This window comes from Fukomys damarensis, unplaced genomic scaffold (assembly GCF_012274545.1).
Source record: "Fukomys damarensis isolate Sample0158 unplaced genomic scaffold, DMR_v1.0_HiC HiC_scaffold_31, whole genome shotgun sequence".
In the NCBI taxonomy this organism is placed as follows: domain Eukaryota; kingdom Metazoa; phylum Chordata; class Mammalia; order Rodentia; family Bathyergidae; genus Fukomys; species Fukomys damarensis.
The window spans coordinates 19035665-19051355 of record NW_022900943.1 but is presented as its reverse complement, the minus strand read 5'-3'; the positions used below and the strand labels follow the sequence as shown (position 1 = coordinate 19051355).

The window sequence follows — 15691 nt, the reverse complement described above, 5'->3', positions numbered from 1 at the left end:
AAAAAAAAAAAAAAAAAAAAACTGGTCCAGGGCCAGGCACACTAATAGATGTAAAGCTAATTTATCCATTATTATTATTAGTGTCTTCATTCATTATTTATTCCAGGCTCTAAATGCAAAAGCATTTTGACTAATATTTTCAAGGATACTCACTTGAACATATTCCTGTATTATTTTAGAAAGTTTAATTATATTTAAACTATTTACATTATGCTTTTTTCACCTCATACTTGCACATCACTCCAGAAGTTGTGACTGTAATCTATCAGTCGGCCTTAGAGTATTCAGTCTCATTGTGTTTTATCCATAACCTGGCTCTGTCTACTAAGTTTACTTGCTTGCTAGCACCTCAGTTTCCCATCTGTGAAATGACGGTCATCATTAGTACTCCACAGAGCGGTCTCGAGGATTAAATTGTCACTAGCAGGAGGCAGCTGCTATGAGCAGCCATCGCTGACTAGAGCTGCGGTCTGTGAGTCCTCACATTTTATAGTCAACATCTGCATTCAGTCATCAGTCCCTGCATTCACCACTGCAGCACAGCAGAAAAAGAGTTTTAGTGACCTGGCACCCTTGCTACCTTGTTACACTTCAAACATTGAGCAGCTGCTGTGGGTATGCTAGTGTGATAGACATAGCCAAGAGCTCTTCTCATTGTAGAAGTTTTCCTTACCAGGGCTACCTTTCCTCTCCTAAAAATTCCTCCTGAGCTCAAGCGACCCTAAGAACCTGACGACACTTCAAACAGTAGATTTGAATGTGTGTCTTCTAAGGTAATTAATCAAAAATACTTCGGCCACTGCTTTCAGGATCTGTCACACACGAAAATCATACTAGTAATGCCGAGGAAAATATTGAACAGCTGCTATGTCCCTGGCGCTGTGCCAAGTTAGACCTGTGTTGTTTTGTTTTATGTTTATGACAGTAGTATTCTTTTGTGATAGAATGGCATACTGAGGTGCAGTGAATTTAAGTAATTTGCCCCATGTCACACAGGAAATGCGCATTTTGTGTATAGTGGGACATTAACACTGACGCTGGGTGGCAGGCGGAACTGCTCTAAGTGGGGGCAGGGGACACACAGGACGTGTGGCCATGACAGCCCTTCACAAACCCACCTGCTCTATGGAGCCCAGAGCTGTCTGGTGGTGACTGGGTGAGGCAAGGTCCGCCACAACCACTGTGGGGCCCTGTGCAGCGAGGAAATCAGTACCCGCTCTCAAGGCTGGCAGCCCCAGTACCCTGACCCCAGGGTCTTTCACCTCCTGCTCGGTATCTGATGTGGGTGACTTTCCCACCAGTGCCTCAACACACACTGTGACTCTGTAGACCCAGGCCGAGAAGGCTGCTTTACATCAGCGCCTTCACAGGTCCAGCCCAGGGAGGCATCAAGGAGGTGCGACTAGGGAACATCTGAGGGCAGAAGCTCCCACCCTCTGTCCCCTCAGACTTCATTTGTCAAATACAAATTCAAGGATAAAACTACTAAGCATTTCAAGACAAGAGAGCAGACTTCCAAGCAGTGAACCCTAGCACTGCCCTTCTGAGCAGTGTGACTGCTGGTCACATGCCGGGACACTGGCTCCGAGGTCACAGCTACACTGAGGGTTCTCCGCATGACTACAGGGCAAACCTTTCTTTCTTTCTGAGCCTGATCAGCCAAATGGAGTCTAGGTTTCCTTCTATTACTCCTGAAGATTTAACAGATGGAGTTTTTCATCTAGTCACAAATGAAAATGTTGTCCCCTTAGACACCTTGCCCTTGAACGATTCTGATTCTTCTGTCTAGAAAAAGACAGTGGACTTCTCCATACCAGGCCAAGAGCTGAGCCTTCATTACTTCCCACCTTCGTGAGCAAAGCAGTGTGCACTAGGGACCCGGGGGAAATCAGGCAGCCCCTGCCTCTGCGGGCACACCAGTTTGCACAGGCAGAGTGCGGCTGATTATTCTCAAGGACTGCAGAGTGACAGGCCAACTATCTCTAGTGTGCCTTTAGTCCTCTGCCTCTGAAAAGCATACCTAAAAGTTAAAATGATTCTTAATAAAGTGGTAAAAAAATCTATAGGCAGATTAATTTTTATTAATTTTTTTAAAGCATGATACAATGTTAACTTTTTCCTTCAAGGCAACCCAAGATAAAGCCCTTGGGTCTTCAAGCTACCAAGGGGTCTGCATACCATCCAAGAGAGTCTGCGGGAGTTTTGGTAGGATACAGGTTGGAGGGAAAAGATCCATTACTAAAGTGTCACCAGTCACACGGGAGACATATCTCTGTTCAGGGATGCTATATATCTGTCCTACAACATAGGCAGAATAGGAATCTATCACAGACTTTTCTTTAGCCATAAAATACTGAGAGAGGGGATGTAGTGGTTTTCAACTTGGAGGCTCAGAATAATCCATGAGACCATCACAAATGCTTGCAGCCAAGACTCATTTCCAGAATCTCATTCATTAGTATGGGATAGAATCTGGGAAACCTAAGTTTTTTGGAAGTTTACCAAGGTTATTCCCCTGTTCTGCCAGGCCAGAAAAATCTTAATCCTAGTGCCTCTACCTGTGTTAGATGAGGTAACAGCCCTGAGAAATTACATTACTTTCCCAGAGTCACACAATCATTTAATGACAAGTTCTTGAACCCACCTTCCAGAGGAGCCCTTTCAATTCTATTGATCTGGCCATGTGTGCCTGGAACAGATTACAGGGCATGCTCTGTTTGGGAAGATATATGTGGGTAATTGAAAGGAAGCTAATTACTATTTTGTTCCTCTTTTTGTGAGGGTTTTGAAAACCTTGTAGAATTATAAAATCTGTTATTTAATGAGGTTAATTAAAATCAAAAGCTATAAGTGGGACGAGGTCTTTATAAAATCACATCGTAGTTAATAGAACCATTTTCTGAGCCCTTCCGAATACTTTGTGGCACACAGCCCGCAGTTCCTGGGCTCGACAGCAAAACAGCAGTGAGACCAGCAGTTTTCAGAGACAAATGGACAATGGAAGGAGACATTCAAAGCTGACAGTGAGTGAAAGATTCTGACTTCCTTCTCAGTTGCAAGCTACATCCTATGAGATGGCAGCCCAAAGCAGCCAGGGTTGGACTAGCCTAGGACCTGGCAGCTCATTAGGAACTCATAACTTTAAAAACCTGCCTTCGAAAACAATAAGGAGATGGGCCATCAGCAGACATCGTGTGGTTCCTTGAAGACTCATCTTTATCTAGAGCTCCCTAGATTATCTAAGAAAGGAAGCGGTGCTGAGCTTGATTACAAACTATCTTATTTGCTTACTAATCATCTCCTCGATTAATGCTGAGCCGACTGGTGGGCCAAGAACACATAGTCTAATTAAGGATGTGTGTTTAAACCTCTCAAGTCACCACACAATTCTTTTCAGGTTTTCCCTTGCTGAGATCAGGTTGAGCCTCATGTTACAGTTTTCATATAATTTAGATAATTATTCCGGGCCTTTCTTTTCACACTTGAAGTGCTAAAGACTGAGTCTACCAGGATGAAAGGCTCATCCTCTGAGCACTGTGGGTGTCAGTTAAGAGGGAGCAGAGGCTGCCAGAAGCATGGCATCTGTAACCTTACTTACACTTGTACTCTCAAAACGCTTTGGGGACTGCATTTTTAAAATTGTCTGTCTTTGCATCATGTAAATCTGATCTAGGGATCATTGACTGACACACACCAAATAGGAAATTAGACGAATCCCTCTTCTCAGGAAAAAAAAAAAAAATGCTAATCCCTATCTGTGAAAAAAAACCAGCAGCTTTACAAAGCCTAAGTCTGTGAAAGGTTTTATAATCACTCCATTGATTTCCAGTTTCTACCTGAGAGTCTCGTGGTTACTAAGCTGGCAACACCTTGGGATGGTCTTCTTTAAGAAGAGAACTAGAATATATCATGTATATTTCCAGTCCTGATCTTAGATCTATAAAGGAAAAACCAATCACCTAAGGACCTATCCTACCTCCTTGCCTCTAGAAAATTGTATGCTAAATAATTCTGACAAAAAATTCATAGAGTACTACCTCAGACCTATTCATGTGCTTAATGAAGTTCTAAATTCTTTCTTAATCTTTAGGTTTCAATTATCATCCATCCACTGAGAAGTGGCTAAAATAATACAGCACTTTCACTTCCAATGTTTTGTAGGTCCTCAAAGTAAATAACAGAATGCTATTCCAAATGCTTTCTTTCGAGGGAGACTTTAAACTATCATGACTATTAAACTCTTGCTACAAAAGGCTCCATGGAGTTGCATAGTTGGTGTCAGCAGAATTAGCAGTCCAATGACACATGCTCAGCTTGGCCACAATTTTAATTACATGTGTCCCTTTTAAGTGTGGATATGAAGATCTAGGAAATGGAATGGTGCTTGTCATATTTCATAGCAAAAAAGACAGTGGGGCAAATTTCCCAATACAGATTTGAAAGAAAGCCATCAAAGATGCTGTTAAAATAGATTTAGTAGTAGTAGTCCATTAGGGCTGGGGATTTAGCTCAGTGGCACCGCACCTGCCTCACAAGTGCAAGGTCCTGAGTTTGATTCCCAATATCACACACAAAAAAAAGTGGTCCATTTTTCAAAACAAACAGTACCTAGCAAATACCAAGTGATTATTCCTGTGAATTAATGATGGCTTGGTAGTGTGAGGAAAGGATTTGTTGGTTAACATTTCCAAGGATGTAGTCATATTTATTGCTATGTATCTTGTGTACAGTTTTGTTAAAACAGTCTCATTAAACCATCTGGGTAAAGTGACATGGGTGAAATTTAGGGCTAAAGAGGTGACTGATGAATTATCAGAGCCAAGGTGCTCTACAAAAGCCTTAGTTTGAAATACTAAAGGAAGAATTTGCTTTTGTTCTTTTGTTTTCTCATGGAGTTTATTGGTACATTTTAGGTATACAGCACAGTTACATTCATTATTGGGATCTTGTACCTTTACATGACAGGTCTTGGTTCTCGTTTTTCCCCATGCCCCTGCCCTCCTTTCACCCCCTCCTCCCTTTCCTATTTACAAATATTTTATTTCCATTTTTTCATTTTTTTTTCCTCTTCCCTTATTACCTTTTCCCTACCCTTTTCACTTTGCCTACACCTTTAGCCCTTTTCTTCCTATTTCACATTGTCAATTATACCATTAGGCTTTTATGTACAATTATACTTTTTCACATCAGAAAAACTATTTGGTATTTACATATGTGTGACTTACTTATTTCACTTAAGAGTATATCCTCAATATGCATCCATTTTCCTATCAATGACTCTAATTTCTCATTTTTTATGGCTGAGTAGTATTCCAGTTTGTGGAAAAATCACATCTTCTTTATCCATTCTCCATCTGATGGGTTAATGGGCTGTTTCCAAGTTTTAGCTACTACAAACTGTGCTGCTATAAACATGGGTGTGCATATATCACTGTGGTATGATTCTTTTAATTCTTTTGGAAAGATACCCAGTAGAGGGATGGCTGGGTCAAATGGAACCTCTAATCCTAGTTCTTTGAGGTATCTCTATATTGATTTGCATAGTGATTGCACCAGTCTGCACTCCCACCAATAATGGAGAAGGGTTCCTTTCTCCCCACAACTCTCCCAACATTTGTAATTGGTTTATTTCTTGATAGCAGCCATTCTTTGTGGGGTAAGGTGGAATCTCAGTATTGTTTTCATCTCCATCTCTCGCATGACCAGTGATGTGAAACATTCTTTCATATATTTACTTGATGCTGTTACTTCTTTGTCTGAGAAATGTCTGTTCATTTCAGATGCCCACTTTTGAATCAGGTCTTTATATTTGGGGGGATGATTGTTTTGAGTTCTTTATATACTCTAGATAATAGTCCTTTGTCTGAGGAGCAGCTGGTAAAAATTTTTTCCCACATTTTAGGTTGTCTCTTAGTTCTCTTGATGGTTTCTTTTGCAATGCAGAAGCTTTTTAATAAGATGAGATCCCAATTGTTGATTCTTTGTGCTAGTTCCCATGCTACTGATGATGTGTTCATAAAGTCTTTTCCTATGCCAGTGTCTTCAAGAGTTATGCCTAACTTATCTTCCAGCAGATTTAGTGTCTCTTTTTTTAACATTTAGATCTTTAACCCACTTGGATTTTAGTTTAGTGCATGGTGAAAGGTAAGGGTCTAGTTTTAATCTTTGGCAGATTGAAATCCAGTTTGTTCAACACCATTTATTAAAGAGGCTATCCTTCCTCCATTGAGGATGGTTGGCTTCTTTGTCAAAGATGAGGTAGCTGAGTACATCTGGAATTGCTTTTGTATTTTCCAGTCTTTTCCACTGATCTTCAGGTCTGTTTCTTTTCCAGTACCATGCTGTTTTTATCACGGTGATATTGTAGTATAGTTTCACGTTGGGAATTGTTATACCCGTTGCCATGTCTCTGTTGCCTAGGATGGCTTTTACTATTTGAGGTCTCTTCTGGTTCCAAATGAATTTCTGGATTATTTTTTCTAGTTCTGTGAAATATACTGTTAGAATTTCAATTGGCATTGTATTGAATCTGTATAACAGTTTTGGTAGTATGGCCATTTTCACTCTGCTGATTCTTCCTACCCAAGAACAGGAGATATCTTGCCATTTTCTTATATCCTCTTTGATCTCTTTCTTCAGAGTGCTGTAGTTTTCAGTATAGAGGTCTTTTACTTCTTTCATTAGATTGATTCCTAGATACTTCATTATTTTGCATGGTATTGCAAAAGGGACTGTTTCCCTAATTTCTCTCTCAATGAGTCTTTTATTCATGTACAAGAAGGCTATTGATTTTTGAGTGTTGACCTTGTATCCAGCTACTCTGCTGAAAGTGTCAATTAAGTCTAGAGGTATTTTGGTGGAATTTTTTGAGTCTTCAATGTAGAGTATCATACCGTCAGCAAATAATGACAGTTTAACTTAGGAAGAATTTGTTTTTTTAAAATGGCCCCCATGTGTTCTAAGGAATAGCGATTATTTCCTCACGGTCTGGCCTTTGCCCACTGTGGATGCAATACATGAAAAAAAATACTGTTTGGTGCTTGTCACACCTCAGTAAACTCTAGTGACATTGGTAAGTGAAGAGTAACACTTTGAATAATAAAGTGCCAAGCATAGGTTCATTTAAAAAAAAAAAAGCCAGAAGATCACCTGCTAAGCAAAAAGAGCTACAGCACTATGCAGAGCTATGCCTCAAAATTTTAGTCACCAAAGCCTCTATCATTCAAACAAAATAAAATCTGTAGTTTTCTTATATACTATCCCTTATAGAATTTAATTTCTAAATTTGTTATTTGGAAAGCAAAATGCATTTTTTCACGAAAATAATACTTGTATAGGTCTCCACAGTCCCTAAGAATGAATTGAATAATGCAGTTTCATCTGAATCTAGCTTCTATTTTTCACAAAACATGGCAAATGCTATTCACTCTTCATGTGCAGGCTTCCTGATGCCAGGCAGGCACAAAATGACAGTAAGGGAAAAGGGCAGTAATTCCAGACGTGAGAAACTTATTTGAACTCAGTTTCTGTCTTGAAATGATAAATTGGAGAACTAAAGCCTTCGTGAAGTAAGGATTCCTTTTATAAAGATAAATACCTAGTTGGATATGGTGGCACACATCCCTAATCCTAGCTGCTTGGGAGGCTGAGGCAGGGGAATCCCACGTTCAAGGACAGCCTGGGCAACTCAGTCTCTGTCTCAAAATCAAAAAGAAAAATGCCTGGGGATGTACCTCAGTGGTAAAAGTACCCCTGTGTTTAATTCCCCAATACCCCAAAACCCCCACAAGAATAAAGACTACCAGCTGCACAATCATTCCCCAGGTAGTTGTGGCCTAAAAACAACTATTTGGGAAGTTTTAAAGAGCTAAAGTTAAGTTGACTGAAGGATGGGAGTCACATTACCCTTGGAGTGGAAGGATGGGAGAGACTGTAACCTTTATCCAAATTTCATTCGTTTCACAATATGAGCCATACAGTATCCCGAGAGGTGGTCAGAGTCACTCCCACTTAGCAAGACATCATGCTCTGACTGGCCAGGTGGCACAGAGTATGTAGCTACAAAGGTCTAGGAAACCGCTACCTCCAAGCAGCACATAGGGCCCAATTTAATGTGGACCTCAAGATTTCTTGCTGTTTGGAAGGTCATCCCTTGGCCATTAATAGACTCATAAGTGGACAGTCACATTTCTTGACAACTGAAATAGACCCTAAATCCAAATCACACTGACCACTTAACAGGAACAGATTAAATTATCTGGGCAACCATTGTGAGTATGAAGCAGCCAATTTAGCAGATGTGGTAAAGGTGATATTTCAAGAACCCAGGAAGCTTGCTGAACAGCCTGGTTTTCATGGGCATACTAATATAATTTAAAAAGTGAAATCTTCAGATAACCCTCAAGTATTGTTTTAACCTCTGGTTTTAATTATCCTCTTATCCACACAATCATTTACTTGAGTTGCTCAATAACAACCACCAAAAAAAAAACAAACAAACAAACAAGAAAACCCCAGCAAATTGATTTATGCACATACTTTATCTTGCTTTTTATTCTTTAAGAGAAAAGCATGGTAAATCACAAATAATAGGCAACATTCAATTCTCAGAGCCACTGAGGATTTGTGATGTTTGTGAGCTCCTGGATGATTCATTGTGGTCAGTAGTCAATCAAACATTCCTGTGTAAAAGAATTAGTCTTGGTAAAAAGAGCTAAGATTAATGGAGGTTGAATAGCTTGTCAGCTAGTGCACTTTGACAGTGACTGTGGTCTAATTTTTCCAGTTTTTCCCCCATGTTCTTGGATTTGCATGTAAAATACTGAGTGCTTTTTCTTCCCTTGCGCCCAATAACAAATATAAATCACATAGTCCTGTATTCTTTTTTGTGCTACTATCATACAATACTGGAAGCCAGGTAACCAGTGAAGAACAGAGGTGTATTTCTGACAGTTCTGGAGGCTGAGAAATCCTAGGCCAAGATTTTGTTGCTGGCAAGGTCCTCCTTGCTACATCATTGCACTGAACAATATGAAAGAACAAGAGCATGTGTGCCTGAGGAAAGAAGAGAAGGGAGTAAAAACTCACCCATTTATCAGGAAGCCCTTCCTGAAATAGAAGCATTCAACCATTTGGGAGGGTGGACCCATCGAGATGTAAACATCCTGTAAATGTCCTATTGTTGCACCGATCATTAAGTTTCCAACACCTGACCTTCAGGGGACTCATTCTGCCTTAGCACCCACAGTGTGCACTGTTTGGTCTGGGGAAGAGTTATATTCCTTGATTTATGATGGTCCTGAGGAACTGGTTAAAAATCAGAGCCTCAAGCCCCACCTGTTGAATCAGAAGCAGTATTGTCGGACAAGGTTATCTGGTGAGTTGTGTGCATGTTCAAGGCTGAAGAACACAGACCAGTTTAGACCCTTGACGGTTAACAGTGGCTTTAATGACATGGCTTTCATAATTGATTCAATGATTTTAGGATAACCACACTGAGATCCCAGGCAGGCCTCTTCCCTAGGTCTCTGAAAGCAAAAGAATTGAACTAGATGATCTCAAGTGTCCCAAGATTGCTAAGCTATCTCTGAGCTTCCTTTTATTTCTAAAACTATACCTCCTTCACAGCCAAGGCTGAAGGCCTATAAAAAACACAGTCAGGTCCAACAGGATCCCTCCCTCAAACCCTTGAAACATGGAAGAGGCAACCAGTAGCAATTTCACACTAGGCTTGACTGACACTGATATTGTATCAGTAGGAGCTTACATTCTCAGTCAAAGTCACGTTGAATTAAACCAAGCCTTTGAAAAATTAGGATCATTTCTGAAAATGAAAGAGACTGCATTACCTAGGATGTGGGGAACAGCATTAGCCAAGTGCACAGCAAAGTGGGGGAAAACTTCTCAATAGGAACGAAAGGCTAAATTATGGGGGATCATAACTGCCATCATGAGAAGCTCACACATGATGTAATGATTTGAATTAAGAAATAATATGATCAAAGAGGGATTGGAGAAACAAATCAGCCAGTTGGTGGTCATCAGAGAGCTCGGGGCTAGAGAAGCCAGTAGGGGGCTGTGGCCATAATCCAAACTGACATCCTTCTAGAAAGTGGGTTTTTAAATGGCAGCTAAAGGAAGAGAGAAAGGGGGTCTAGGTGAGAATAGCATTTTGATAAATAGATCATTAGGACTTAGACAGCTTGGTGCTAGGTAAAGGCAAAGGAGAAATATGGAGAAAGAGATACTTTTATTTTTGAGATCTACAGAAAGGGCTCTGGAGTTAGACTTAGGGTATGAATCCTGTCTGTCATTAGCCCCTTACAGCAATGTAAACATGAAAACATGAATCCCTCTGTCCTCACTAGCAAAATGTGGGTGATGCCAGTGTCTTTATTCATGGGATGAGTACATAAATTGGAACATGTAAAGCCCCTTTGAAGCATGAAAGTTTGCCTATTGTATATACTTTAGAATTTGCTTCAACAGAGTTGAGCTAGAGATAAACTCTCACCTTTGTGTGTCAGGAAATAGGATTTGATCTCACTTTGGAAGATAATTTTTTCTACATATGGAACTTTGGACAACTTCTGTCTGGCACCACTGAAGATCCTGCTGTTGGGTATGCAGTTGAGGAATGGGCCCTCAGTCTAATAACTATTCATTGTAGGTGATCTTTACTTCTGTTTTTTAGGGGTTTTCCTTCCTCCCTCAGGTGTTATCTGTGCCGTATCTTCAGATGAGCTTTCTATGTATCCTGCTTAGGGCTCATTGAACTTCCTGGATGTAAGAATTGTTATCCTTCAGTAATTCTGAGAAATGCCCAGGCAGCATCTTTTCCTCATTATTTATTTCTATCCAGAATTCTAATTATCTTCCCCAGGGGGTCTTCATTTTTCTTTTTATGTTTTCAACTCCTTTGTTTCCAAGACCACGTCGCGTTCATTTTTGGGGACTGGTTCAGTTTATCTGTTGTGCAGCGTAACGGCCATTGTAACTGCCATTTAAGTTACTGCATTTAATTTCTAGAAGTTCTCTTATTCTTCAAATGATACCTCATAGCTCATTCCTTACATATGCCGTCATCTCCCTTGCTTTACAGCATATTACACAAAGAGATTTTGTATTCTGTGATCATTTCAGTATCTATGAGAATGTTACTCTGCTGCCTGGTGTGTTTTTGTTTTGTTTTGTTTTGTTTTGGTGATTCTCATTCATGCTGCTCTACCTCCGTGTGTAGTTTGTGGTTTTATATTTACTTCATTACCATGGAATGCTTGCTTTGCCCATGGGAATGAGTTCAGACCTGAGTCAGTGACACATTCATACTCAGAGCATCCACAGAGCTGCCGCCAGCTCTCCGGAACCATTGCTGAGAACCGTTTTACATTAAACACTCTGCTTGGCATGTCTCAAACCACACTGAGGAATCAGTTGTAGACTACAATCCGTGTGAGGGCCCACTTAGATGTAAAAATAATCAGAGGGATGAGGTAGGCAAATGTTCCTGCTGCCTCCTTTGGCACATCAGACTTATTTTTAATTCCTTGAGGGTGGAGTCCTTTAAAATATCCCAGCTTTATGTACGGTCCTCCTTGTAGCTTCTCACACTGAATCAGACATTCAACATGTCCAGAATTGGGAGCCAGTCGTCTCCTGGTGCCCCACACTTCCCAAGGCTCCAGCTGCTCCGGCTTCTACAATGGGAGTGAAATGGTCCTTGTGCTATGGCAACTCATTTCAAAGCACTTGCGATATTTCTAATATTTTAGTTTCCAGCTAGAAATGGAAGTCTTTTTTTTTAAATTTTATTGAGTTTATTGGTACATTTAGGGATACAGTACAGTTACATTCATTGTTGGGATCATGTACCTCTACATGGCAAGTCTTGATTGTCATTTTTTCCCCTTACCTCTGCCCTCCCTTCACCCCCTCCTCCCCTCCCCATCTACAAACACTTTATTTTCATCTTTTCATTCTCTCACATTTTTTTCTTTTCCCTTTTTGTTCTTCCCCTACGCATCACACCTTCCCTACACCTTTAGCTCCTTTCCTCCCATTTCTAAATGTCAGTAATCTTATTAGAATCTTATGCATTGTTGCAGAATATTCACACCAGGGAAACTATTTGGTATTTACACATGTGGGACTTATTTATTTCACTTAGGAGTATATCTTCAATATGTATCCATTTTCCTATGAATGAATCTATTCTCTCGCTCTTTATGGCTGAGTAATATTCCATTTTATAGAAAAACCACAACTTCTTTATCCAGTTTCCAACGGATGGGCAAATAGGTTGTTTCCAAGATTTAGCTATTACAAACTGTGCCGCTATAAACATGGGTGCACATACTTCTCTGTGATATGATTCTTTTAGTTCTCTTGGAAAGATACCCAACAGAGGGATGGCTGGGTCAAATGGAACCTCCAGTCCAAGCTCTTTGAGGTATCTCCATATTGATTTCCATAGTGGTTGCACTAGTCTGCACTCCCACCAACAATGGAGGAGGGTTCCTTTCTCCCCACAACCCCGCCAACATTTGTTATTGTGTGATTTCTTGATAGCAGCCATTCTTTGTGGGGTGAGGTGGAATCTCAGTGTTGTTTTCATCTGCATCTCTCGAATGACCAGTGATGTGGAACATTTTTTCATATATTTTCTTGCTGCTTTCACTTCTTTGTATGAGAAATGTCTGTTCATTTCGGATGCCCATTTTTGGATCGGGTCTTTATATTTGGGGGGACTGATTGTTTTGAGTTCTTTATATATCCTTGATAATAGTCCTTTGTCTGAGGTACAGCTGGTAAAAATTTTTTCCCACATTGTAGATTGTCTCTTAGTTCTGCTAATGGTTTCTTTTGAAGTACAGAAGCTTTTTAGTAAGATGAGATCCCAGTTGTTGATTCTTTCTGCTAGTTCCCGTGCTACTGAGGATTTGTTCATAAAGTCTTTTCCTATACCAATGTCTTCCAGAGTTCTGCCTAACTTACTTTCCAGCAAGTTTAATGTTTCTGTTTTAATATTTAGATCTTTAATCCATTTGGATTTTAATTTAGTGCATGGCGAAAGATAAGGGTCTAATTTTAATCTGTGGCAGGTTGATATCCAGTTTTTCCAACACCATTTATTAAAGAGGCTATCTTTCCTCCACTGAGGATGGTGAGCTCCTTTGTCAAAGATGAGGTAGCTGAGTACATCTGCATTTGTTTTTGTGTCTTCCAGTCTGTTCCACTGATCCTCAGGCCTATTTCTTTGCCAGTACCATGCTGTTTTTATCACAGTGGCTTTGTAGTATAGTTTCAAATTGGGAATTGTTACACCTGGTGCCATGTGACTGTTGCCTATAATGGCTTTTGCTATTCTAGGTCTCTTGTGGTTCCAAATGAATTTTTGGATTCTTTTTTCTAGTTCTGTGAAATATAGTGTTGGAATTTCAATTGGCATTGCATTGAATGTATATAGCAGTTTTGGTAGTATGTCCATTTTCACTATGTTGATTCTTCCTACCCAGGAGCAGGGGACATCTTTCCATTTTTTTGTATCCTCTTCGATTTCTTTTTTCAGAGTGCTGTAGTTTTCAGTGTAGAGATCTTTTGTTTCTTAGAAATGGAAGTCTTTATATAATTACTAAGACTTAACTGAGCATCTGTGTAGATTATATAGCTGCTCGTAATCACATTTGTAGAATTTCAGACATATAGGCCTTCCATAACTTTATTCTAGTTGCATCTGGTGAAACCTTGATATCTGCTATATACTTTAATTTTGCAACTATTCTGTAGGAATAAGTGGCATACTTTTTGACGCTTGTCTTTTTTAAAATCTTATTGAGTTTATTGGTGCTTTTTAGGTATACAGTACAGTTCCATTCATGATTGGGATCTTGTACCCCTACATGTCAGATCTTCATTCTCATTTTTCCCCATACCCCTGTCCTCCCTTCACCCCCTCCACTCTCCCCTATTTACAAAGACTTTGTTTCCATTTTTTCTTCTTCTCATATTTTTTCTTTCCCCTTATTTCCTTTCCCCTACCCTTCCCACTTCCCCTACACCTTTAGCCCTTTCCTTCCTATTTCACATTATCAATTATACAATTTGGATCTTACTTACACTTTTTGTCTTTTAAAACTAAAAATAAACCTATTAGCCATTAATATGGACGTAAATATAATCTATTACCTTATTTTAAATTCTTCATTGCATTGCATAGAATTAAAGAATTTTTCAAAACCTCTCAGATTAATAAGGTCGCAGAAAACAAAGACTCGGTTATATCTGCATCCAGTTTAAAGGAATTATTTATACTAAAATATTAGAAAAATTTGAACTGTTACACAAGTATAAAAAAATGGTAAAATGCAAATGTATATCTTTTTAAACAAAGAATTTCTTACAGGAAAATTGTGCTTAAAGTATTACTAGAAAATCAAATCATTTTCAAGCTTGTAATAATTCACCAATTCTAGAAACCTTTCAAAAATGCTCAATGTCTTTTCTCGTGAATGCTCTTTGGTAAAGAAAATGCTCGCCCCCCCCCCTGAAAACGCTGGCCTCACATGAGTCGTTTCCACCGAGGAGCGACACTGTAATTGTGGCCAGGGAAGACTTGCAGCCTCCCTCACTGACAGCCTCACTTCTTCCAGTATGTGCGAGTATCTTTTGATACGAAACCGGACCTCCTCCTCCGCCTGATGACCAAGGAGTGGCAGTTGGAGCTCCCCAAGCTTCTCATCTCTGTCCACGGCGGCCTGCAGAACTTTGAGCTCCAGCCCAAACTCAAGCAAGTCTTTGGGAAAGGGCTCATCAAGGCAGCAATGACCACGGGAGCATGGATCTTCACAGGAGGGGTGAACACAGGTAACTGGACAAAGGCAACCCGGCCCCGAGAACGTGATGCCCGATGGCTTTCTCCCCACGGTGAATACACTTCTGTCTGCCCACCTCACCCTACCCACACATGCTCACACTCACACCCACTGTCTTCTCTAAGTGATAACCCACAGTTATTTCCCAACTAAGAATTACTGCAGGTAAGAAATGGGTTTGGATACTTCATGGTTGGCTTCATAGTCATTTGGAAGCATGACTCATGCAATTTCACCATACTTTCAGTAGTTCAGGTTGTTACACAAACCTTTAACTATTTGTTTTTGCAGTGCTAGGCAAGTGCTTTACCACTGAGCTACACCCCAGCCTAATTGTTGAAATAATTACTTTAAATTAGAAATCGTGTCTCTGTTCTTTAAGTGATTTCAGGTTTAATGCCAAAATAGCTTCAGTTTTTGTACATGATATTTCCATTTGGGACATAAATTGGAAAGCGCAGTGTTTTCAGATTGATAGATGGATTTTTTGTCACAGTACTGAGAGTTGAACCCAGGGCCTTTGCACTATATCTCCAGCCTGCCTCTCTCCCTCCCTCCCTCTCCCTCCCTCTCTCTCCCTCTCTCTCTCTCTCCCTCTCTCTCTCTCTCCCTCTCTCTCTCTCTCCCTCTCTCTCTCTCTCCCTCTCTCTCTCTCTCCCTCTCTCTCTCTCTCCCTCTCTCTCTCTCTCCCTCTCTCTCTCTCTCCCTCTCTCTCTCTCTCCCTCTCTCTCTCTCTCCCTCTCTCTCTCTCTCCCTCTCTCTCTCTCTCCCTCTCTCTCTCTCTCCCTCTCTCTCTCTCTCCCTCTCTCTCTCTCTCCCTC

At 40.3% G+C, this 15691-nt stretch overlaps 1 protein-coding gene across 31 annotated transcripts in view; it reads left to right on the top strand.

Annotated features, from left to right (window-relative positions):
- Trpm3 (transient receptor potential cation channel subfamily M member 3) overlaps nucleotides 1-15691 on the top strand; it is a 506665-nt gene that overhangs the window by 231145 nt on the left and 259829 nt on the right. For all 31 annotated transcript variants that reach the window (XM_010638482.2, XM_010638475.2, XM_010638483.2 and 28 more), the window contains exon 4: nucleotides 14649-14862. In XM_010638482.2, the coding sequence (XP_010636784.1) occupies nucleotides 14649-14862 (214 nt within the window). The remainder of the gene's footprint in view (nucleotides 1-14648; nucleotides 14863-15691) is intronic.